The 26,230-nt window shown below is 44.8% G+C and overlaps 1 protein-coding gene across 1 annotated transcript in view; it reads left to right on the forward strand.

Annotated features, from left to right (window-relative positions):
• Positions 1–1,378: 1,378 nt before the first annotated feature.
• The window catches only part of LOC144113963 (annulin-like), a 79,380-nt gene continuing 54,528 nt past the window's right edge, over positions 1,379–26,230 (forward strand). The window contains 5 exon segments of the mRNA XM_077647379.1: positions 1,379–1,415; positions 6,279–6,548; positions 11,591–11,883; positions 15,626–15,740; positions 17,596–17,817. Coding sequence (XP_077503505.1) covers positions 1,394–1,415; positions 6,279–6,548; positions 11,591–11,883; positions 15,626–15,740; positions 17,596–17,817 — 922 coding nt within the window. The 5' untranslated portion in view covers positions 1,379–1,393.

Below are 26,230 nucleotides of genomic sequence, written 5' to 3' on the forward strand. Positions count from 1 at the left end.
AACAGCACCTTGAGGAGTGCCCCGGGTGAGGTGGTGGGGTTCGAAGAGATGGGTATCTTCTCGAAAGCGAGCCTCTCGGTTGGGAGGAAACAGCAGAGATGAAAGAGTAGATGCTGGAGCCGCTGGCCAGAGGTGAGTTGAGACAAGATGTCGTCGTGACACACACCTCCTCGAAACCAAGCATTCGGTGTGGCGATTTGAGCAACCTGCGTCCCACAATGACAACGCTCCCGGCGTATGTGTCACCGTCCTCTCTCCATTCCACACCTTTCACATCACCGCTTTCCTTCTTTCGGCCCCCAGCTCCCCCGCCATGCATACTTAAAGGCGCTAGCCACAGCCCCCAGCTACCCCTGAAGAAGGAGCTGAGCCAGCTTCGAAATGTTAGACTTAAAATTAAAGAAAGGTTTTGGTTGGAGACCTGCCAGAGTTCATTAAAAGTTAACCCTACCAGATAGGTAAATCTATCAATATGTTTCGTTTTCAGTCTCGAATGCGCGAGCGACAATGCAGATGTAGCGTTCGCCAAGTAGATTGCGCTCTTTTTCAATAAAGTGTCGCGCGGAAGCCTTAATGTCTCAAATGTAGGCGCCCCTGGCGCTGTGAGGCCCACTCCAGAGCGCATTCAATCAACAGGATTCATTTAACATTATGTGCACAGAAAAGTTAAGTGCACGAAATTGGTATTCAAGAGGGGTCCCAAGCTTAAAAATATTCCACACCGTAATTTCGAAACCCGCCTGTAATAGGTTGATGCCATCACATATTCTGTATCAATGAAATCGCTCAACGTCGAGAAAGGTGCAACTGACGTCAGCGCGTCAAGGTTCAAACTTTCACAGTCATTTGTGCGTTGGATTGGTTCATTATTTACTGACGGCCGCGAGCTGGCTCAGCGCATGAACTCCGACGCTTGTCTCAATTACATCGCTCGCTATCGTGCGCTCAACGCACGAATATGTCGCGGCGCATTGACGTAGGGGTCGAGACGACGGGCTGCCAGACTGACCCAACGACGACGTGGCCCGATCGGCTCTTCCGGAGGTTGGCCGCCGCCATGCGTATAAACGCGTTCAAGGCCTCCGGGAGCCGCGACCTGGCCCCGCTACACATCCTGCACTGCTTACCCACATATGGGGGGCCCAGCACAACGGTCGCGTCACTTTCGCAGGTGCATCTCATTACGCGCTTGAGCGGCGCAGGAAAGGCACCGGCGAGACCGTCACGTGAAGCTGGCCACCATCTCACCTACCCTGTACTCGCGACTGATTCCGGTGCTTGCCACCCCGACTCCATTTTTTTTGCGAGCTACGAGCCTGGCGCCAGGCCCGTCTGCCGGGTGCCCGACAAAACTGTGCCTGCATGCTGGAAAACTGGTTATCTACGTGCAGTGATGGATGTCCCAAGATCCGTTCGTAAGTCCTGTCTTTCCCTCTTCGTCGCTGTAGCCGCGTGCATAGAGCTTACTTCAGTGAGCAGCGTGACATCTGCTGAGGAACGACACAACGTGAACTGCATGACGAGCTAGTACAAAAGCTTTTTTTATTACAGCACAGAGCCTTGCGTCATCGATATGGCAACTTACCACATCGCTGACGCAACACGCTCGTGGTCGTATATGAATCGAAAGAAAAAAAACAGCACAGAAGTCATAATGCGTACTACGTCGTGTTCATTATAGGAACCTGCTGTCTAGTTTTTGGTAATGCGTGGCAGATCTCTCATTTATTACTGAGCAGACTTATTACGACGGTTCAAAAGATAACACCTTTTTTGTTTTGAGCACGAAACCATTTTCTTCTTCCTTTATTTTTGTAAAAGGCGGTGACGATAACTGGAAGAGAAAGCACATGAAATCTTTCATGGAGCAGACGAGGCGAACGTAAGCTGAACAATGATTATGTTTTTGCGTAATAACCTTTTACTGACGCCAAAAATGCATATAAGCAGTTCTTTGTGTTTTACGATTTTCAGGTTTTCTTACCTTTTTTTGTGGGTTTCAAATGCAGCTGAGCAGGCACAAGGTAAATTTTGCGGCAATAGCTCAGGCCCAAAATTCACGGACCTTTCGCACATGACCAATGACGATAAATACGCTCAAGCATCTGCACAACTCTTATTTCCGTCAAATCACATATTGTAATTAAGGTCACAGTAGGTTATGTGTTCCAAGCAGTTCTATAAGGCATGTTACTGTCGGCGGTATACAGTTGCCTTTTTGCCGTTGGTATACTAACGGTTTTACTACAGACCAGAGGGGATGTTTGCTGGAACATAATAATAGGAATACTACCGAATAGTTGTTCAACGACGAAAATAAAGCACCTGTATGCAGTGCGCGTTGTAGTTCGTATGCCATTATATATTCGTTCTTGCTTTTTAGGGCACTTAGTGCGTGTTTTCTATTGCTTTTATACCTTACTGACTAGACAAGGGTAGGGAAACGAGTGGTTCATTGGCGACTGTTGGCTTCTTTCATTTTCAAACCTCATCTTATTTTGTCGCATGAAACTTGAGTAGCTAGACCAAGAAGCATATTGCTTAGACCGAAAAACGACAGAAATTTCATCGCCCTGTTCCTATTTTTTTTTTTTTGGACGTAAGTGCTCTCTGTCAACTTTTGTAAAACAGCGCGGTCAACGACGGACAAGAACAAAAGAGCGCTCGTCCCGTGTCCTTCATGTTCTTGTTCCGTCGTTCGCGCTTTTTTTACAAAAGATGCATACATACCAATTCGCCCAACTGAACGTTAGCTCTCTGTCAGGATGAAATGTTAAGTCATGGCAGTGCGCAGTAAATCACAAAATGAGCGCTGTCAGGTGCCTTCGCTACTTGGAACCGGCACGTGACAGCTTGACTTTGATGCGGGCATATATCGATCACGTTAATAACTCAAGTACCTGACAAGAAGTTGCGCGCGCACACTGTGTAATTGCATGTCATCTTGACCGCGGTTCGTCTTATCCTTACTACTCCAATCAGAAATGTCCCACACGAATTAAATTTCTTACTTTTTTGCTTTCCACATTGCATGGAGGAACTGCGCTACTCATCTATGAGGAAGCAATAGGCTGGCTGTGTGACATACACTTTCGAGGACATCATAAGCGTTATACTCAGGGCCTTCTGTGAAGTAGCAAATGGCCTACAGAACTTATGATCGTAGTATAGCAGTTGCAACAGACCTTAGCATATTCGGAGCGTCACCGATTTTCCTGCAGCAAAAACCTTACCGGCGCATCGAAAATGCGTCCCACTGAAGAGGGCATCCTGCTCTGAACACGTGAAGTTAGTTAGATTTAGAGGAGGGAAAATAGGCTTTCCCCGTGTTATCGTTGACGATGTTTAGCTCACAGAGTCTCATTTTCGGAGTACATGTTCAGAAATTTAAGGTGACGCATGAAGAAACCACGCGTTTTCGTAAAGGAAAAAAAAAAAGCATATTCGGTATAAGAGCCGCAAGCATAGGATAGGACACAATAACGCGGCGCTGATAACGTGCGCCATCCTACTTTACTCTCCTCAGCATTTCTGGCGTGCTGGGAGGTATACGCGCCAGCAAGTGCCCTGGGCGGAGCCCCTGCTCGTGCACGAATATGCAGGGCTGCATGTGCAACACTCTCAGTGTTTTTTTTTTTCATCCTATTCTTGGCATTGGGTCCGTGAACACGCTCGCTTCTCCTCCTGCCTAAGCGGGAGGCCAATAGCGGCTTTCTAAGTGAGTTAATTCGACGAAATGGTGTAGACTGAAAAACTTGAGACTGGAATAAACGCAGGAATATAAGAAAGGGGCTGGGCATTAGAGGCCTATTTGATGTTCAAACAAACGTCTCGTGCTCTGGAATCAAGCTTGAGCGAATGAAATGTATATATCGAACATACGGACCGTTGAATAGCTATTTAGAAGCCTTTGTACAGGAAAAGATCAAATGTGCTTGTCAAAATACACCGAAGTTTACAAGAGTGTCACGTCGCTCTTGTAAATTGTTATCTAAGCAATATTTCAGATATACGTCGCTATCTAAACAATCCTTTAGAGAACTTTAGAATGAATGGAAAGGCCGCATACAAGATGATTGTCACTTCTGTGTTATCGAGGGGGGGGTTCGGCGCATTGGGGATACTCATGCGAAGCGTTGACAATAGCGCAAACCTGACGAGATCGAGGAAGAGGAAAGACACAGACACGGCACTGTTCCAAACTATTCAACTTGGTCCTTGCGTGTCTTCAGTGACACTCACCTAGCGAAAACACTGCGCATTGCGTAGCAGCGAAGAAGTGTTACCTTGGCGTTTCCAGACTGTGCACTGATGCATCGCGAAGCCTTGCCGTGATTGCAGGTTCAATAAAATCGCATATTAGCGAATTTTTTCCTGAGACGCAGGTTGATTCATGTGAAAACGCTTTTAAAAAATGATTCCCAACTGCAACTTTTGCAGTGTGTAGCAAATAATCCACCAGTAGGCCTTGTAACACTGTTGCTACTGCTGTCATAGTCAAACATTAGGGAAGTGTCTGATTTTCTTGATGCGTGTGATGTCACGGCGCATTGATGTACGATGGACAATGTGTCCAACAACTAGTTTTTGTTCGGGAGTTTGGTTCCGAATGTTCGCTTACGAAAAGCCCAGCGTTCTGGAAGCAGAAACGAGCACGCTTTGCTCTGTCCACACATTTATTTTCTTCAAGGTCGGACTGCGTGTTAATGTTATAGGGCACCGTGCTCGCTATTTTTTCTGCCGCTCTCCTACTCCCATAAAATTGACTGAAGTTGAAGTTCACGGCGCCGCTATAAAACCAAACAAGGTATGGTGAAAAAGAGTCGTCTTTTTTTCTGCTGAAAACTAGCACTGGTTGAATGGTAGGCAGATGGCTTTTTTTCATGTTAATCATTTTAGCCCTCCCCCTCTCCTCTTGGTGTTTTTATCCCTGTTCTTATTTGACGTGCAGAAACTATTCATCAACGCTCAGGAATATTTCATTTCTCCGTGATGCTGCACCTCAGTGGCCCTCTGAAAGAACTTCGACATCGACCATCTAGAAAAAAATAGTGAAAATTATAACAATTTTTAACCGGTTAGCGGACAGGTTAACGATACCGGAATTCATGTATGCATGGTTTCCTGGACAGTAACCACTAGCTTTGATCCCCACTCTGATTTAGGTCCTTAAACAAACATTTTGCGATTGAGGATAACAAAAACGCAGTCCACAATTTAAACGCCTCAGAGGCAAGAGAGCAATAGAACACAATAAATACTGCCGTTAAATTAGCAGTCACTGTTTCGAAGAGAAGAAGCCCTCAAGGGACGGCTATTGGAATATGTCAGACCATTTGGTCGCTTTGAATTTCTGACATGGGCAAAAATAACTTCTGGAAACAGTATCTTACTAAAGAATCTCTAGCTCCAGGGGATAAAAGCGACGCGTTGAAGGCATTGAATTACCTTCCTATCAGTGTTTTAGTACAACGGTCATTAGTCACAGAAGTGATTATCAGAAAAATAATCTTCAGTTTGATGTTTCTCATGACGTGGAAGAGGAGATGGGCGACCGCCCCTGCAGAGCGAGAGGTTTTGCCGAGCAATGACCTTGAACCTTGACCCCCCCCCCCCCCTCTTTTTCCTCGAACAGAGTTAAAGGACATACCCCGATGTTTAAGGTGATCTTACCTATCTACGAATTGAAGACCCAAATCTGCATGTTTGGGAATGCTCCTGTCTTGCCGATGAAAATACGAATACTGCTAAAACTGGAAATTCAACAATGAAGCCACAGGCCGGCGGGTGGCTGCCGGGGTTAGCGAGAGAACACTCGAAGAAGCGCTTTGTGTTGCACAACAGTTTAAACTATTTAGATACCATTCGATGCGCGCTGTGCTTTGAAAATTGTAAAATAATACCGGGTTGGTTAGCGATTCCAGCCCTTTGGATCACCTTATTGCAGCGCCTAACAATCACAAGAAGCCACAATTATAAGAGGCTGCCCGTGTGGTTACACAGCATCAATTCACAGACCCAAAGAATGATAAGAGGCGAGGGGTTACCTCTGCTTTTTTGTACACATAGATTTTACCTCATTAATACTGTTTTATGTCGCGAATAACCCTATTTCTGTAGCTCTCTATCGGAAGGAGCATGCCTGAAGCCTACCGGGGCCGCGCAGAAGTAGATGTGGAAGTTGCGGAGGTCATCCCGCTCTGTGAATGCCGTGGGATATGCGGTCGCTTTGAACGTACGAGGAGCGTGGAACTCCATCCTAAAATCTCTCAACGCAGGCTTCAGAAGCCATTCGCAAGACGCGAGGCCGAGGCGTGGACCGAGGCGCACGCCGGACTCCGAGGAACAGTCACCTCCGCCCGTGCCAAAGCACGGCCCCGCATCGTCTCCGCCAAAGAAGAACAGACCCAAGAACCTGAAGGTGGCCTTCGAAAGCGTCGACATCGACTCTAGGCTGAGTGCTTTCCACTCTGAAAATGGGAGTGCTCGCTTCAGAGCGCCGCCCTCCAGGTCGCACCGACTGGAAGACTTCACCCAAGTGCACTCAGGTTGGTTACAAAACAAAGAGCTGCCTAGCTCTGACGACGCCATTGTAAGCGGCAAACGGTTGCTCGATCGGGGCCAAATAGATGAGTCATAGGGAAGTGCGTCAGTCGCCATAGTCCCTACACGTTACATCCGGCACACCGGAATGCCTGAGCAGGCTTGCTCTGACAGGATGGAACTGATGAACGCCTAAGCTTGCAACACCGACGAGTTCGCTGCATGCACAAATGCAGGCGAGTACATGGGCTCTGGTTATTGGCTGGTGAAGGCTCGAGGAAAATGAAAAAAAAACACTTAGTTCCCGCTCTACAAGCAAATTTATTGTTGCTTCTGCATCGGACGAAAAATATTAACACAGGGGTCATGGGTAGAGAGAAATCAATTAAAGAAACAACAAAAGATATCAAGAAATACGTAGCGCTACCAAGATACGGACAGATAGGACACAGGCCTTGGTACGTGCCTTGGTCGAGCTTGTTGTTGCATTTATTCGTATCATGCAACAACAAGCCCAAGTATCTACAGTTTTCAAAAGTAATCGTTGACTTCAAACCAATGAAATGTTTTCTTTCATATTGCTTCGATCTGTACTTAACTCAGAATGACTGGAAAGCAAGCGATTCGCCGAGCATCTGTCCTAATAAAACACTGAAAACTTACGCAGTGAATTAAAAAACTATGTGACTGTCTGAAATAGGACACGACTATCGGGTGGTCATGCTTGAGGCGTTCCCCCAGTTCTTCGCACTCGTATTTTCGTCCGTCATAACTCAGAAGGCGCAATTCCGGAATATCTTTACTTCGGTGCCGATAGTAGATATTTGAAGAGTATTTTTTTCGAAATCAGCCGTGTCCAGATACCAAAATTAAGCGAACTCTTAAAACAGTAGCAAGTAAATACCTTCATCTGTCCTTTGGATAAAGTATGTTAACGAAAGGAGCCCCGTAACACCTAGAAAACCTGCACGCAAATCGTATTTAAAATTAAAAAAAATTGTCCAGCTCCAGCTGATGTACGGGTGAAAATGAGCCAATTGAAGGGGGACGCGGCTTTGAAATCCCCAAAAATGGCCAAAAAAGTTTATCTTTGAAAAAGTATTGTCTCCGCTTCTATGCCTCGCTTTTATGCTGTCCCGAAGTTTCATGGCTGAAATCGACCGGGAAGTATTCTAAAAAAAAATGTTTAATGCACCGCGGCCGCTGTGCAATGCGGGGAAATGGTTCTCACCTAGTGAAGGGAATTTCTTCATGACTATTTATTTTATTTTTTTTTACCCCGTTTGTTCTGTTGCATTTCTAGGGCCAAACTGCGGGTCAAGACGTCCTTTATTTTTTTCCAAATTTCTTAATTTTAACTTCCTTGATGAAATTTTCATGTCACTCTATATAGGTAAATAGACACTGCATCACAAAAATTTAAAAAGAAAAATTTTTCCTTTGTAAAAACAATTACAAGAATGCCTTGACCTTATGTGCCTTGACACGTCAGCAGGAACGCAATAAATGTCGAGCCGGCATTTTGCCACATTTTCTGAACTCTGCAGCCGTTTTACAAGATTGTGAGGAAAACTATATATATATATATATATATATATATATATATATATATATATATATATATATATATATATATATATATATATATATATATATATATATATATATATATATAAAAGAAAACAATTTTCTGGATATATTACAGTGAAATTCTGTAAAAGTAGCTACAAAATTATTTTTAATATGCTCCAAAAGTTTCATGTAAATAAATCAAGAAATAAAAAATGATGTAAGCCGCGTTCCCCTTAAGTCCCCTCGTGAGCCTCATAGCATGGACTGTTTCGAGCGTGGTTAAATTTATTCCTTCTCTAGCGCTACTTTACGATGGACTGCGTAGGATATGAAGTGCTCAGCGCAAGATCTCAACCCAGAAGACGACGATAACAAAGGAATTTTTTTTATTAGGGAAGTGTGCCATGAGTCATAAGTTTCCCATTTCTCAACAAAGGAATAATTAGTCCTATCGCCGAGGAAGCAAGGATGCGCTTCTGCTACATTCAACTTTAAAGTGCTTAGTTCGGCTAGCTGGTACTTGCTTCCAATATTCATTATTACTAGCGAAATCGGAGACGCAGACAGGAAACAGCAGGGCTAGCGGTTGTCCTGTCGTTTTGTGTCCTGTAAGCGTCTACCATTTCGCTATTAATCTTGAATTCAGGATGCTGCAGTGAAGGAGAATAACTCCTAGGTCCCATACATTCTAGCTGATTTACTTTTCCGCAGCTGAAGTGGGAACACAAGAAAAGAACGCTGTCATATGAGAGAAGCCTGCTATTTACATTTACTTGATTGTGTTGCTGAAGCACAAAAGTGCCCCTGATTGCACACAGTGAATGCTCTAATTGTTTTTCTGCTCATTTCACAACATAATAATTTTCAAGCATTATTTTTCAAATTTTTATTCACTTTATTTGGCTGGATACAGTCAGAAAAAGACATGCAAATCATCTGGGCCTTCTTGAATAGACTGGAGCACATGAATAGGTACAAAAAAGAAAGGAGCCAGACAAAATCTGAAATTTTTTTCCAACAGAAATTATACAGTAGTTGGCACACAATTAAAGAAGATAAAAGACAAAATAATATAAAGCAACACTAATTTCTAGGGGCGCCTCATACTGGTTACATCGGTACAACTATTTTCATAAATAGAGCTTGAATTGATATTGTAGAAATAAAATTTATGGAACAAAACTTGGTCAGACTTAGAGTTTCGCATTGAAAAAAGTCAAATCCAAAGTCGGAATGCTGATATTGACCGAATTATTTGCATAGTTACCCAGCACATGGCGGTGCAGAGGTGCTCTAACTTACATGTAAATCGTATCATATAACAGCTTATATAGTGGTAAGGTTTATGCGGAAAAGAAACGTTCGCGTTTTTTTCTGCGTTTCGATTTGGGTGTATTTGGCTTTTTTTTTTGAAAAAAACTCCTCGTTTATAACAGCGCAAAGCCAAATTTTCGCACTAATTAACCTCCTCCTTTTTATGTTCCTCCTGTCCGCTACCCCTTTGATAAAAATGACCTTTTCACGGCTGCTTTCATGCGGCCCGGATTTCGCCCTCAAAAACGGAGAGCAACTATTACCGCTGGCATTGGTGTTTCACTTTTACCTGTTAAAAGAGCGAAGAAAGTCGGGTAGACGCAGATACAGAGAAGTGCATGGATGACGGGCGACAGACTACAGAAACTGCTTCTCTTAGCACAATATCCAAATTTTTCCCAAAAAAAATCAGGCGTTCGCAACGGCAGCAGCGAGAAGGCAGCCAGCTCGTCTCATTGAAAAAAACGCGTGAGCGTTCGGCGGCTCAGCCCGAGGATGCGGGTTCAATCCTGGCCGTGGCGGCTGGCGTTTCGTGGAGGCGGAACACAAAAGATGGCCATGCACTGTGCGACGTCGGTGCAAATTGACGAACCCTAGGTGGTGGAGATTAATCCAGAGCCCTCCACTTTACGATACTTCTTGCTATTCCATCTTTATAACTACCTCCTTCATCTCTTCCCCGCTCGCTGTTAACGTGTCCACAGAAAGTTAGGCAGATACTGCGCCCTTCCATTCACGATAACTAATTACTATTATTAACGCTCGAGCTTCTTGCCAGGACTGCTAGCTGGCACGTGTCCCAGAAGACTGTTTACCTTGCAACATATAAGCGTAGAATTCTGAGGCTCTCTACCAGTACCTTAACGTCGATCCCAGCGCAGTTAAGTCACTTGACGTGGCAACGAGCAGCAAGCTGGTGTTGCAGCCTTGGGCAATGGATGTCCATGAATTTCGTGCGTAGTTGTTTAAGTTCTAATTAGGCCTTACGCTGCTACTTAAGGCATTTTTTAAGAAGAGGTCCCCCAGACATTTTAACATTGGTGCCTCCCTCTGTACTGATATTCTTCTCAATATTCTTGCGTAAAAAGAACGCTCAATAAACTGAACCTGAAATAGATAAAATATAAAAAGCTTACGGTCTAATTCGTGCTACGCCTAGATTAGCTCACTGCAGGAAAACATACGCGTTGTTAAATGTTTTTATCCTTTGCATGCCCAAAAAACAACACAAGGAAGGTTGTCACTAAAGGAACCTTTATGCACACTTCTCGCATAGTCACTTGCAGGCACCCGCGTGGCAACAGCGATGACGTAGCGCGTACGACCTCTTACTTAGAATTCTGACCTTTTAATGGCGCCTTGGCGCAAGCATTTGTGTTTAATTTCATTTACTTCCAAATAGTGTCACGCGTTCCAGCTTAGGTCGGTCCAGCGGATGCAAGGAACGAGGGCGCTAGCGTTGGCACAAGCAAATTTATAGCCATATTATGCACGCGACGAGTCAACCAGACACACAAAAACTGTAGCACACGAAGAGAACAAACGCGGGAAAAGAGCACGTGTGAGCGAGGACAAGAGTACGTGCGAGGGAGGCTACGAATGCGTGCTCGAAGACAACTCGAGCGCGTACGAAAGGACAAAAAGCGGCCACGTTTTCAAGGAGTCCCTCTTCGGTCATCTCGTGAGGATACCATGCATTCTGAAGAGGATAAAATGTATCCCTTATACGGCGTCTTTTATATAAATCCTTGCTTTCCTTCTTGTGCTTCGTTGCGTACGAAATTATCGCAGAGTTTAGCAAGGCGCTGCTGTTGTTGTTAATGCCGCCCTAATTGCGAGCTAATTACTACTTGAGTAAGTGCTCTTTGAATACGCTTCCACAACCTCCATGCCAGGTCAAAGGAGGGGGTAATGGGTGAATGTGTTGCTTATGTAGCCGGCGTCGTAGCTTTGCGGTCGCGGTTGCTGCGACGCGTGCATTTTTTTTTCCAATCTTTTATTCCACCAACTCCCTCCTACCTGCACTCGCGGTGCGGACAGACCGTCGGACGGACAAAATGTACGGGTAAAGAGAGGTGAAGGTGCAGCCGTTAAATGCGTTCCCGCGTAAATAAAAACCAACGCGCGTCCACGCGGCGGCTGCCCCGTTCGGTCTGTGCAGGCCGCCGGCGTGGAGTGGCGTCGGCCGAGCCTTCGCCGCGGCCCACTCGGCGCGCATCGGTGTCCTCGGTGGCCAGCGACGACGGCTGCTACCGGCGCATGGGGGACGTGGTGTCCCGGCGCACGTTCCCCACCGTGGAGCCCGTGGCCGGCGACGCTGTGTACGCGAACGTGCCGCTGCTGGTGCGCGGAGAGGAGCCGCCTCTTCCCGCCCCGCTGCAGGTGTCGCCCGTCGGCTCGTCCAGGGAGTCCATCGGCTCGGCCCACGTCTACGGTCATCGAGGTGCTCTGGCAGTTATAACGGCGACACTGATCGCTTTCAGAAAGTGTCAGGGTTTTACCTCGGTCAAAGCGATTATAGTGCGAAAGCACGGGTAGTATTAGTGGATGAGGACGATGGTGTGCAATGCACAGCGCGAGAGTGGGTTGCAGTTAAACAAGAGGCGTGTTCGGCTGCGGTGATAGCCGAGTGCTCTCGCGCAGCGGCCTGTTCGCGCCGCGGCGGGCTCGTCTCCCATTCGTGTATATCAATTTTATTCCTATTTTAACCTAACGTGGCGTCGCTGTCGCTAGGCAACGGCACGAGTTCCAAAGATGCCAATTTTTGGTAGGTGTTGGTGAGCGCATGAGTGCCTTCGCACTAATATCAAATGCCAGTGATGCTTTAAAAGGGGCAAGTTGGGTCTGCGTACGGATTAGCAGAAGTGGGTCCGTCAAGTCCCATGTGCAGAAGGTAGCGCACTCCTGGACGAAACTTAATATCGAAGACTCCTACATTTCACGTTTCTCGAGAAGTACTGTTTGCAGTATGGTTGCAACTGGTTGCTACTTTATAGCCTCCATTAATTGCACAGTTCTCTAAAGCAGATGTCCTGTATGTTTTAGTTCAATTTTCGCTTTTGGGCCACGCAAGTCTCGATAGCTTAAGCTGAAGAAAATGGAGAGCTCAGTGCGAGACGGTACGATAAGGTCGGCAGTGCATGTGGCTTGCCCGAAGCCAGATTTTATAGCGCAGTTATTGATCCTCTGAAAACCTGTCTTGACCGAAGTAAGATTTCAAGTGCAATCTTGGAATCTTAACAGGCTCCGCACACGATGAGAAACAGAAAAGTTGAGGGTTTCTGACGAGTTGTGACTCATATACACCGAAGTCACCATACCTGAGAGCTTGAGAGCTTCTGATATCATACCGTACATGTATGCTATTAGGCTATCCTATTGGTGTCAGCCCAATCTAAAACAAAAACCCAGCTAAAATTCAACTTTTGTTTCCACAAATCTCATAAAACAGTACCATCAGATTGCTCCAGTTTTCTTCATATGTCCAAATGCTCACCTTGCTCTAGTTCTCCTGTTGCTCTCATTCCCTGTGGGAAATTTTTAGACATTTATGTTGATAATGGCTTGACTTGGAATGCATACATGCAACATGTGTGTAAGAGACTTCGTAGCGTCGCATGCCTGCTCTACAGTATAAATCAGTTCATGCTTTTCTCAGTGTTAGTAACGCATGCCCATGGGATATAGGTTTTAAGATGCTGTACGTGCAGTTTCAATAACTGCTCTTCCGCGTAGAAAAATAGAGTAAATAGCGTATTGAAAATATTGCTAAAAGTATACTTTATACGCATGATAAGCAGTGATTGAAAAATGTGTTCAAAGCCACAGGACCTTCTTCCTTTGGCAACCTGGTTAAGCAAATAGTAGTTTTAAAACACTTTTGGGAAACCCTCATAATATCAAAACAGTTAAAACTATGGCATTATGAAAGATATCGTTCTAAGTTGTGTCAAGAATACGCGCTTATTTTGGGAATCAACGAGCTGGTTTTATGTGCCTTCTATCTTGAATGAGTTACCACACTATGTAATCTCTTTGACTTCAAGCACACAGCTAAGAAATGCTGCAGTATCTCTACAAAAATTATAACCAAAAGAGGTTCAAACTTCCTGCTTACCTTTAGTATTTAGAGTATTGTTTTCTTTACATTGCTTATGTTCATGATGTTTGAGGGAATACTTGAAGTAATTCTCAAAAATAGGTTTCTTGGGGTAAAAATATGGTCAAATATCATAGCATTGCCCCGCCGCGGTGGCTCAGTGCTTAGGGCGCTCGACTACTGATCCGGAGTTCCCGGGTTCGAACCCGACCGCGGCGGCTGCGTTTTTATGGAGGAAAAACGCTAAGGCGCCCGTGTGCTGTGCGATGTCAGTGCACGTTAAAGATCCCCAGGTGGTCGAAATTATTCCTGAGCCCTCCACTACGGCACCTCTCTCTTCCTTTCTTCTTTCTCTCCCTGCTTTACCCTTCCCTTGCGGCGCGGTTCTGGTGTCCAACAATATATGAGACAGATACTGCGCCATTTCCTTTCCCCAAAAAACTTATTAATTTTATTATTATTATTATTATTATTATTATTATTATTATTATTATTATTATTATTATTATTATTATTATTATTATTATTATTATTATTATTATTATTATTATTATTATTATTATTATTATCATAGCATTACCAGTGTTGGCGGACACCAGAAAATGGTGAATCATTTTATGTAATAAGATTTGCAGCCGGTCGTTAGTAATAGCCATATCAGCTTTTAGAATTTAGACAACGCGATTACCCTTGGCGCTATGGCTCGACAAAATTTGGCTTTTTTGACTAGTTACAGTGTTCACTTTTAATGTTTTTATGCAGTGTATATCTATTTTATGTAGTGTACTATTTACCTCCCCCCATGTCTTTCTTCTGTCCCCTCACCTCTTTTATTTCATTTCTCCCACCTGCCTGCTATCCTTCTTTCCGCTGCCCCAGCTCAGGTGCCGCCGCACGTGATGGCAGATGCCGGGGCTAGCAAAATCTTTTACCTTCCTTTTATGGTATTTAAATAAACCACTACCACCACCACCACCACCACCACCACTAGTTACATGCACTGGAAAGGTTGCTTTGCCTGTATGCTTTTCGAAAGCGAAAGTATTTTGGCACAATGCAGCCAGATTTTGTCAAGCCACAGCGCCGAGGATAATCGCGTTTTCAAAATTCTAAAGACTGATATGGCTATTACTAATCACCGGCAACAAATCTCTAATTACAACCAACTGCCTAGCTGCTACTTAACTACTTAAGACAATTCACCGGCTTTCCAGTGTCCGCCAACACTGCTAATACTATGCCGTAAAAGGCATATTTTTACCAAAAAGTCTTTTTTTTGAAAATTGCTTAAAGTTTTCTCTGAAACATCCTGTATAAATGGTTCATTGGTTATGCATTGTAAATTTTGGCGTAAAAATTTTGGAGCACACGGAGACATGTTTTTATAACTTTTTTTCTTTTAGTTCCTGCTTTTTTTTCTTCTAATGTGCATATTGCGTACTTGTATTGTCGCTGCTGCGGGGCGACACCCCCTGCAAGCCCATTTGTGGCCTTTGGTGTGCCCATACGATTATGTAATTATTTCATGAATAAATATTAATATTGTTGTTATTATGTCTGCAGAATTAAAAGTCATTTGTTCCAAAATTTGCACCGGTCCCTATACAGTACATTGTTATACATGAACCTTATCAGCAATGCATGACGTGTGTGTAGCGAAGTAGATTGCGGATACCTTGAAGCAAACATACGTATATTTTATACTGCTCAGAAATCTGGGGTTCTGCTGAACTTGATCTAGTTGACCCCATTTACAGAGGAGCGAAATGGCGCGGAAGACCAGGAAACTGAAGCATTAACTGCCGATATTCAGGCAACCAGTTTATATGTGTGTATTTTTTCTTTCTTGACACACCTTAAAATGGTATCATTCCCGTGCACATTAGAATGCACAGTGGAGCCTGCTCTCGCTGCTAAATAACTCTATGCGTTTCCTGTTCGTTACTACGCTGTTAGTTCTGCAATGCATTAAAAACTGTTACAGATGACATGTACTCATATAAACGCTGAGCGTGGAAACAGGTGGTAAAATTCAAAATCAATGTATGCAGGATCCGCAAGCCCCTCTAATTCCAAGAAGAAAGGACGCTTCCCAAGCCCAAGTTGAAAAACAAGGACGCTCAGACGGGTGCAGCAGAATCTGGCGAAAAGTCAACGAAAGTCACCAAGCCCAAGCCATTGGACTTTCTGCCGTGGTGTTTGTGCTCTAAAGGTAGGCTCCTTGTTAGTTCATTAAGTGTTCTTGGTGGTGCATACACCGAGAGTATAGAGACACGCGCGAGCTGAACATTAACGTTTGTGCGCTAGTGTCAAGTTTGGGTTCAGAAGAAACAAAAAATTCAGAGTCACACAAATTCGGCATCTTCGCTTCACTGTGAGTTCGAAATGGAAATGGCGCTAATAAGTGAGAGAAAAGAAACTTTGACTATGAACAATGGTTGGACGGAAGTCCCCCGTAGGATGGAGCCCTTAGTCCATGGCCCCATTTACGGTAGTTATTCCGAGTGGCCTGGGGGATAAGGTTACGCTAAATCGTCAGGGCAGTGATAGACAGGACAGTTTTCCACTGGAGCGGAGAAGGGTGGAGGGGGGGGGGGGGGGGTGGACTGAGGGAGGATTGGGCCATTCCCATGTGAAGCGGTAGAGATGTTGATGATTTCTCATCCGGGCAGTCTCAAGTGGACGATCCTTGCAAAAAATGTAATAGCTTGAAGATATTCGATTAGAAGGGATATTTTACCTTGCATTTTCATAATGAACTATGAAACACACACAACTCAGAAAAAGAGGGGATTATTTTTTTCGGAAAAAACGGAAGAAGTGTGCTTCTGAAGCAACTGATCAGAAAGAGCAGGCGAGCGATATAGTAGAGTTAAGGAAAGACAGGGAGAATAACCAGAGGTATATTTGAGTGCTTTATCTGTGAATGGAATAAAAAGACGAAGAAATAGAGAGAGGGAGAGAAAGAAAGAAATAAATAAGGAAAGGAAGAAAGGAAAGAAAGAAAGAAAGAAAGAAAGGAAGAAAGAGGGAAAGAAAGAAAGAGAGAAAGAAGGAAAGAAAGAAAGAAAGAAAGAAGAAAGAAAGAAAGAAAGAAAGAAAGAAAGAAAGAAAGAAAGAAAGAAAGAAAGAAAGAAAGAAAGAAAGAAAGAAAGAAAGAAAGAAAGAAAGAAAGAATCCAGAAGGCGTGCACATGGGATTAAGCGAACAACGTTTGTTTTTGAGAAGTGTAGCGCCATCTATAAAGAAAGCTGCGATGACATCAGTCAGAAGCTGAATGTTAGAAGCATCTATCCCAATAATAGATGGCTGCCAAATCCTTCATCTGCCAAAGGGTGCTACTGTCCGTTTTCAGTTAAGGAGCAATGAATAACGGTTGTCAATGGAAACGGCAGCATTAAGAAGGTACAGATGATTATAGTTTCTCGTCGTCGTAGGGTCTGCGGTATACGAACAACCGGGCTTAGCTCTCGAACTGGAAGCAGCATTAAGGTGACTAGCTCAGTTTTGTGTGCCGAAGGTAAACAAAATGAACATAAAACAAACAAAAAACTAACTAACAAACCAAAATAGAGGCTGCAGTTTAGAAAATATGCGTGGTCTGATCGATGCCTCAAGTTTTGACTGGCTTTCAGTCATTGGGAACGAAAAGAAAAAGAGCGGGCGTGCGCGATGACGGCGAATGTATGAAGATGACGGCATTCATGCACAGGTAAGCAGACAGGCTGTTTTTCGTGGGCGCAGTTTTCGACAAGTTGGTATCAATGGCCCACAATGGCAAAACAAAGCACTGAAAAGTTAAGTGCTCGAGTATTGTGAGCGCCAGCTTACGTGTCTACAACAGTCTAAAGGGAACGTTTCTTAGCTGCCGTGAGCAAGCAGGGGAAAGGTGTTTGAGGACACATGGAAGAACTTTTCGACCGCTTTCAACTAAACGCGACATTTCAGTCGCATTCGCCAACTTCTGCTTTGACGTAACAGACCCCTGCAGGCAACAGGAAGCGTGGTCCAAATAGCTTAATGTTGAGAGCGCATTCACTGTGGTACGGGATCAACGATTTTCGCAGGGAGCACCGGGCGCACGAGCCTGCCGTACGGGAAACCGCGGCAGCGGCCGCGGCTGCCGGCAGTGACTGAGGAAGCGTCTCGCCGCAACTCGACCGACATCGGGACGCCTGAGGGCGAGTTGGGCTTCCTGCAGCACCTGTGCCTGTGCGCCGTCTGCCGTGCGCAGATGCAGTCCTGCCAGCTATTGGCGCAGCTCGTGAGCGAAGCCCAGGGAGCCGCTGGTGAGTGAACTCCGGTGGGGTGACACCAGCTCGGCAGCAAAGAGCTTCAAAACGTGAGCCTGGAAAACGCTTGACCACGTGTACGTGCACCGACAGATCACGTACACATGGTCGCATATTGATGTACGCTGCAATCTCAGAACATGATGCAGAACCCTTTGCGTAACCAACCTTCATCGCCGAGAACAATTCTCAACTCTGCCAAATTTCCCATGTGTGGCCACGGTCGTTCGCGAACAAAACAGTCACATTGAAGTATCATAATGCTAGGTAATTCTTCCCATGAAATGGAAAATAAAAATCATTCCCATGAACGAAGAGAGATGAAGAAAATTATAAACATGAGAAAATTTCGCTGCATTGCCACCTCTGCCACCACCCCCTCGTCTTACAGAAACCGGTGGGTTTTCAGGTATGCAGCTTGGAGTAATTTTCTTTTCGCGCAGCCTCCTTTGTTGGTATCGCACATTGCGTCTTTCTTGCTTAAGAAAAAACCATGCCAACATAAGCGAAACAACTCCCACCTACTTGTTGTCATGTTTCTGGGCATAGAGATTGATCGGTACGCCTTTCATCGCAATCTGCGCGCCTGCTATCGCCAACAGAGTAAGAAAACCCATTCCAAACGAACGCGGTTATCATTGCCTTCGTCTTTTCTTCTGGACAAGCTTTGAGAAGGCAGCTAATTGCCTGCTCCAGAAAAATTTGATCAGCCTGCTACACGGCTGAAGAAATCGAAAGTCACCCGAATCCACCACTGCAAAATACGACAAACGACGCCAATCCATCAACATAACCGTTGAGGGGTGAGACATACGAGAAATCTCGACCGTAAGAATATTGGGAATATGGATTCAGTCAGACCACAAGGCGAACTACACACTCAAACGCCTTGCCAAAACCACCGGCCCAATCACTAAGATCACCAGAGTGAGCCACAGGAAGAGGACACCCAGGGAAAGGGGCACTCTGCCTGGTCAGAGCTCTGGAGATCAGCAGAATCTCATATAGCCTGCCCTATCACTTCCTCACCCGAAGAGATATCGAACAAACAAATGCCCAGTTAAGGAAAGCCCGTAATATGGCCCTCGACCTACTCATATGCACCTCAACTGAGAAGTTACTCTAATTAGGCATCCACAGTACTTTCGCCGAACAACAGGACGCGCTCCTTATAGCACAGAAGGAGCACATACTCCTCTCCGAAACGGGCTGGGCGCTGCAGGCCAGGCTAGACTATGCTGACACTTTTCGAAAAATTCGGGAAACGAGCGTGATTCCAGATGAACTGAGTAGGACATTCTCGGTCCAGCCGTTCCCTCGGAGCATGCACCCCGAACTGCACAAGGGGCGCAGGGACCTGAAAATATGCCTGAAAGGAAGGGCAGACTTTCAGGCAGACATGGTCAACATAGACGCCTCCAACTACCCAGGAATCAGAGCGCCAGTAGCCCCAGTGGTCGACCGCACTCATCGGGAGATCACCAGCGTACCGTCACCGCCGACTATGACAACCCAACGAAAGCGGAGGAAGTCGCCATTGCCCTCGCGATGGTCGAAGGCTCCAGGAGGGCCACGGACTTCCAGGCGGCCTGCCGGAACTATCTTAGGGATAGGATCAGCAAGCCAGCCGTCCAAATCAAGCGGCAGGGCCCCACGGCCGGCATCGGTGAGCGACAAGAGGACACACCGGCCTGGCTAGGGACTGCACGGCTGATACCGCAGCCCGATGATACACTAACCGAGGTGCGGAGGACCCGCTAGAACCAAGACCAGTGGTTCCGGCGTATAGTGGTATTTCCGAACAGCATAGAGTGTGGACGATAGCCCTATCCTCACCTCACAGCCAGATCACAAAAGAATAGGCAACCGCGTAGAGTAGGCTCAGACACAGACACATCCAGCAGCGGCGTTTGCATTTCAATGGAGGCGAAAGGCTAGAGGCCCCTGTACTGTGCGAAGTCAGTGCACATGAAAGAACAACAGGTGGTCGAAATTTTCTGAAGCCCTCCACTACGGTGTCCCTAATAGTGTGAGTTGCTTCGGGAAGCGATGGCATTAAACTTCATTCGGCATTCGGCTTCATACGGCTTTAAACTTCATAAACCGACGAACATAATTTACTCATCCTCAGCATAATGCACTCAACAGCCTATCGAGCCGCCTGTACACTGCACCATATTAAGCCTCGTGGGGCTGCCAACACAACAGTCCCTAATATACAAAACCCATCACAGGAGCAGTGGGAGGCTTTGTACAGCTCGATGGATGGATGGATGGATGGATGGATGGATGGATGGATGGATGGATGGATGGATGGATGGATGGATGGATGGATGGATGGATGGATGGATGGATGGATGGATGGATGGATGGATGGATGGATGGATGGATGGATGGATGGGTGGGTGGGTGGGTGGGTGGGTGGGTGGGTGGGTGGGTGGGTGGATGGATGGATGGATGGATGGATGGATGGATGGATGGATGGATGGATGGATGGATGGATGGATGGATGGATGGATGGATGGATGGATGGATGGATGGATGGATGGATGGATGGATACGGCTGAACCCTTTAAATCGGGCGGTGGCTCAAGCCATCTAGCCATGACTTATGAAATTTTACTCTTCTCTTGATTTTAGTCACCAATCAGATAACCTTCGCTTGGTTATTTATAGCCACTTAAAATCTACTTTCCCTTCACTGTCCTTAAACCCCAATGCCTTGGATAAATCAGCCCTGCTGATTTTCACTGTAGGATGAAGCTCTTTACAGAAAAGTATCAAGTGTTCAGCCGTTTCCTCCTCCTCTCCGCACGCGACGCACAACGTGTCTATCTCGTAGTACCTGACTCTATATGTCTTAGTCTGGAAAACTCCCGTCCTGGCCTCAAACAACAAAGAGCTTCCCCTACAATTATCATAGATATTTTCTTTGACAATTTCGAACCTGGAAGACCAGCGACGCCTGGTGGACCGGACGAGGGCTGCTGCAGTCTCCACATGAGCCCTGAACTAGGAGCTTCACGCAAACGCCAGACAAGGCTTCTGAACAAACGCTTTTCGTTAATTAATGAAATAATTGATTAATTATTTAATCCCGAAGGGCGAGGGCACTGGCACTTCGTGGGAACTTACCCTCGTAGTACCGGGAACATCGACTTCAATGATGTTTCATTCGATAAATTTTTTTTCTCTAGGAAATCTGAGGGGTAATATTTGGTGAAAATGGAATTTCTACCGCGTTTCAGGGAATTGTAAGAAGTGAAATTTTCTCACGTTTACCAAATTGACGAGCAATCTCAGGAAATTTGGACGACGGCGTCTAGTTTGCGCAGCTGCCACCACGTGTCGCATCAAAATGAAAGCTCAAAATCACATTCCAATGTGGTGGCATCCATCAAAATGTCGATGCAGGCATAGTCACTCTCCCTGAGGCCCTAGGGTTTAGAGATAACAAATGCCATGCGAAATTAATCGGCGGTGTAAGTTAGCAAAATTCGATTGAAAAATTGGTGGTTCAGAAGCAGAGAGGTGACGTAAGGTTAAAGGCGCAGGATTAAAAATTTTATTTAAAGAAAATGGAGAATTTATTCACCAATTTCTTCGCCGTTAAAGACACAAAAAGAAAAAAAAGCCGAGGGGACGCTCCTTACTTCCGTCCATTCATTGTGTGTTTTTTTTCTTCTCTTTGTGCATATCCGACCAGGGCATGTTTGTTTTTTTCGGCGCCCATGCATTTCAAAGGGACGACTACACCGTCATCATCAGCTACATCATCATCAAATGGTCCGACGTAAAAAAATTCAGAGGACACACAAGATTAATTACGTGCTGTGAGAGGCGAAAGCATTGCCTGTTGTCGTGAGCGTTTGACCTCGACGCATGGTGTGCACTGAGAAATGAAACGAAGACGGGCCTCCGAACGCTGACTCCACAAACGCTGAATCCATAAAGGTCCGAGCGAAACACTCGGACATTCGGTTCGAATACCCCTCGCGAGCTAGCCTTCAACCTGACTAAGAGACGTATGCTACATTGCGACGAGAACACGTATGACACAAACCGCAGCGCTGTAAGACGAACAGTTGCGTCTCAATTTTGATACTAAAATTGGTTTTTGAGAAAATGAAATGCGCAGTAACTGTCCTACATATAAGTGGACACCTCAACCGCGCCTTAAGGAGACAGGTACAGAGTTTGAAAAGGCATACAGTTGAAGGTGTTTATGTCGTCGGTACGAATCCCTGTCGCAAGCTAGCCTCCAACTTTACTAGCGCATGTAATCTATATGCAACAAGAAATCGTATGACACCACCCGGAACGCTGTACGACAAATAGTTGCTCAAAATTTTGGTACGAATGTAGTCGCGCAAACTGTCGCCACATTAAAGTCAGCCTGTGGGGGGTATATACAGGCGAATGAACGTGTACTCGAATGTCTGAAATGGCGGTGCTCGGCTTGTTGTGTGCGTCCAACGGCCGCTGGATGACGTCACCCTTTATTTTTTTGCCATTGCTGGCAATTTCTGTACCACCTGCGAGTACACACACTAACAAACAAACCCACGCCGCCGGTTTTTCTTGTAATGGGACTAGCAATGCTTTCGCATTGAAGCCAATAGAAATAATGCATAGAAAATATCAGACGGTTTACCATGGCTAAGAGTGTAATATCGTGCAGCTGCCCTAGTTATGGTGGGAACTTAAGGTCCTTACGTGCTGTGAATGCGAAAGCATCTTTTAACCTAAAGGCCTTAAACATAAAGAGCGTTGACGTAAAGACATTTCACCTAAATTCCTTTGCACTGAAGCAATTAATTAGAAATCCTTCATCCAGGCCTTCATCCTGGTGAAGGCATGCCAGGCGTACCCACCTGGCAGGTTGCCCACAACTCGGTAAGTGGGCCGCCTGTCACAAAGCAGGCTTCAGGGACGTATGTTAGTACGCACATATGCCCTAAATCTGAAAATTCGCCTATTGGTGATACCGCAGAGAAAAATGACGAATTTATAGATAATACTGTTAAAATTTGCGAATCCGTGACAGATATCTAAAGAAAAAGAATACGGAGCATGGTGGCATCTGCCATCCTCTTGTTTCAATGGGGACACCCCTAACACTGTTGGAAAGGGCAACAAATGTGACGTCATTGAAGGAATCTCCAACCATAAGGCCGTTGTTGTCTACCTAAATTTTTCGAATACTAAACAGAATTTCGCTTTTCCCACATTTCCCGTTTTCAATCAAGCTGACGACATTGCAAAAACCGACATCCTAGCTGATGGATAGGAAGAATTTGTTGCACTGAGTTCTACATGTGATGTTAACACATTGGTGAGCTATTTCGAATCCTTGGTTTAAAAATGTATACGTTGTTTTATTCCTCTCAAAACAAAGAAGAAAAATATGCAAATTCCCTGGATGACACGAGATATATTACATCTCACACGGCGTGTACACAGACTTAGGCGTACGAAGCGCTCCGGTAATCAGGCAGCCATGACACGTTTCATCAAAGCGAATGAAGAGCTTCGATTGAAAATTAACTCCGCTAAGAATTTTTTCTTCCGTGTGCAGCTACAGGATTCACTTAAGACTTACCCGCGTAAATTTTGGTCACCTGTTTCTCCACGTGATACGACAGCTACTGCAATGAGGATTGACAATGAATCTACAAACGATCGATTTCATTTGGCTAATGCAATTAATGAGTACTTACACTCCGTATTTTCTTGTGAAAATAACGTCATCTAGCCAGTCATTACTGCTCGCAGCGCCGTGCCAATCGATGATATTAATATTAGTTAAGAAGGTGTTTTAAACCTAATATTCAAACTTGACACGAAGAAGTCTGCTGGACCTGATGGTATCCCGAACTCGTTTTTGGTACGCTACTCATTATGGACCTGTCGCTATCTTGCTGTCATATTTCGCGAGTATCTAGCTTCCTTCACCCTGGAATATGGCTCAAGTTCTCCCTTTATTCAATAGCGATGACAAGCAAACTATATTCAATTATAGACCGATCTCTCTAACCTCTCATGTATGTAAAATTTTAGAGCACATCATCTACAAACACATCATGGAATACCTGGAATCACATCATTTATTAACAATTGCCCAGCATGGCTTCAGACGCGGTTTCAGCACTTTGACACAACTTAATGAATTCACTCATGATATTTGCAATAACCTTGATGCGGGCAATCAAATAGACGCAATATTCATTGATTTTTCGAAGGCGTTCGATACAGTGCTCTACTCGAAACTAATATATAAACTTAACACCATCCTGAACAACCCCCGCCTTCTCAACTGGATTTCAAGTTTTCTTTCTAATCGTTCTCAACGTGTGTCTTTGAACGGAACTAATTCTAGAATAGCAGACGTGCCCTCAGGAGTTCCACAGGGTTCTGTATTGGGTTCCTTGCTTTTATTGATTTTTATAAATAACTTACCTCGTGACATCATCTCTAACCTACGCCTGTATGCTGATGACTGCGTGTTATATCACAAAATTACATGCCTTGATGACCACTTACACCTTCAGAAATCATTCTCAGAATTTAGCTCTTGGTGCGACACACAGAAAATGACGATTAACATACGCAAAACCGTTGTTATGACTTTCACTAATAGAACGGCACCTTCCGCGTTTACTTACAAAATTAACAATATCCCCCTCCAGAGCGTGAATCGACACAAATACCTTGGTATTCTTTTTACACCCAACATGTCATGGTCCAAACATATAGATTTAATAACCTCAAAGGCACTTAAAAAGTTAGGATACCTGCGTCGCACAATAAAAGCTGCTTCTAGAGATACGAAACTACTAACGTAAATGTCGCTAATCCGTCCGCTACTTGAATATGCCTCTCCTGTCTAGAACCCGCATAAACAACGCGAAATTAACCAAATCGAGGCAGTCCAGAAAAAAGCCACTCGTTTCATATACCACAGGTTTGGTAGGGATTTCTCGCCTTCCACAGCACTTTCATCACTGGGCCTGCAACTGCTCTTAGCTCGACGAAGGGCTGAGTCTTTAAAATTTCTGCATTGTATTATTAACTCTTCTTGCCGGACCTCTGCAAATGATTACCTAATCTCAGCTGTACCCTCTCAAACTAGAAGTCACCACAGCCTAGAACTCACTCCTTAATTTGCCCACACGGACACTTTTAAGTACAGTTTCTTTCCGCATGTAATCGAATGCTAAAATGCTTTACCTGGTTGTATGCGCTCTCTTCCTTTAAAACTGTTCTTAGAGGCTATTGAATAGTTTTGCCTTTTCTTGCATTAGTTTTTTTCTACTCATACTGTATTTGCTGTTTTCTATTGCTGTGCTCCTTGTTTCTCTATATTGTTTTGTTTACACCCACCCCTGCAGTAGCCCAAGAGGGATGCAGTATGTACCAATAAATAAAATAAATAAATCCGACCATCCTTACTCTTTGACATGAGCTCATGGTGGGTCCCATTGAACGTGAAGCTACGCAATGAAATTTAACCAAGAAGATGACACATGTTCACTGTATGGTAAATCCGCGGCAACGATACGGCATATGCTACTAGAATGTAGCACTATCCATCAAAATATCGATACAGGCACAGTCACTCTCCAGCAGTCCCTAAGGATTAAATATAACAAAGGTAATGTGAAGGATTTGTTGTAGTAATAATTGGTTTTGGGGGAAAGGAAATAGCGAGTATCTGTCTCATATATCGTTGGACATCTGAACCGCGCCGTAAGGGAAGGGATAAAGGAGGGAGTGAAAGAAGAAAGGAATAAATAGGGGCCGTAGTGGAGGGCAATTTGTTGTAGACGTTAGCAAAAAGCGATTGGAAGATTGGTAGCTCAAAAGCACGGCGTTGACGTAAGGATACACGTTCAGGATTAAAACTGGTAAAACGTAAAATCAATAGTATTTATATGAAAATAAAAATAGCAAACTTATAAATAACACCATTGAATTAGACAGATTGGTTACCGAAATGTAAATAAAAATAAGTACCGAGTATGGTGGAATCTGTCACCACCCCGCTTCGAACGGGATGCTCCTAACATCCATCAATTCATCCATCCAAGAAACAAGGCATGTTTTCAAGCTGCTCCAGGAAAAAAGGACCTGAAATCTAAGGAAATTTGGGGTCTAATTAAGAGAACTTTAGGTTACAGGCATGGAACAACACTGATCGTCTTGTCGAAATGGGTTACATGCCGTCCCACGGCATCACCTCCAGCTTACGAGCTGTTCCCAGATACCTTTATGGGCGCGCCTTCTCGTGGAACCGCATGAGGCCGTGGAGTTCACGTACCTACATCACGCTACAATACGTAAAGTATTCGCGAGAAAGGCTTGCAATGTGTCACGACACTATAACATTTCTTTGCTTTTCCTTCCTGGG

Source organism: Amblyomma americanum, chromosome 1 (genome assembly GCF_052857255.1).
Source record: "Amblyomma americanum isolate KBUSLIRL-KWMA chromosome 1, ASM5285725v1, whole genome shotgun sequence".
NCBI classification, from domain to species: Eukaryota; Metazoa; Arthropoda; class Arachnida; order Ixodida; family Ixodidae; genus Amblyomma; species Amblyomma americanum.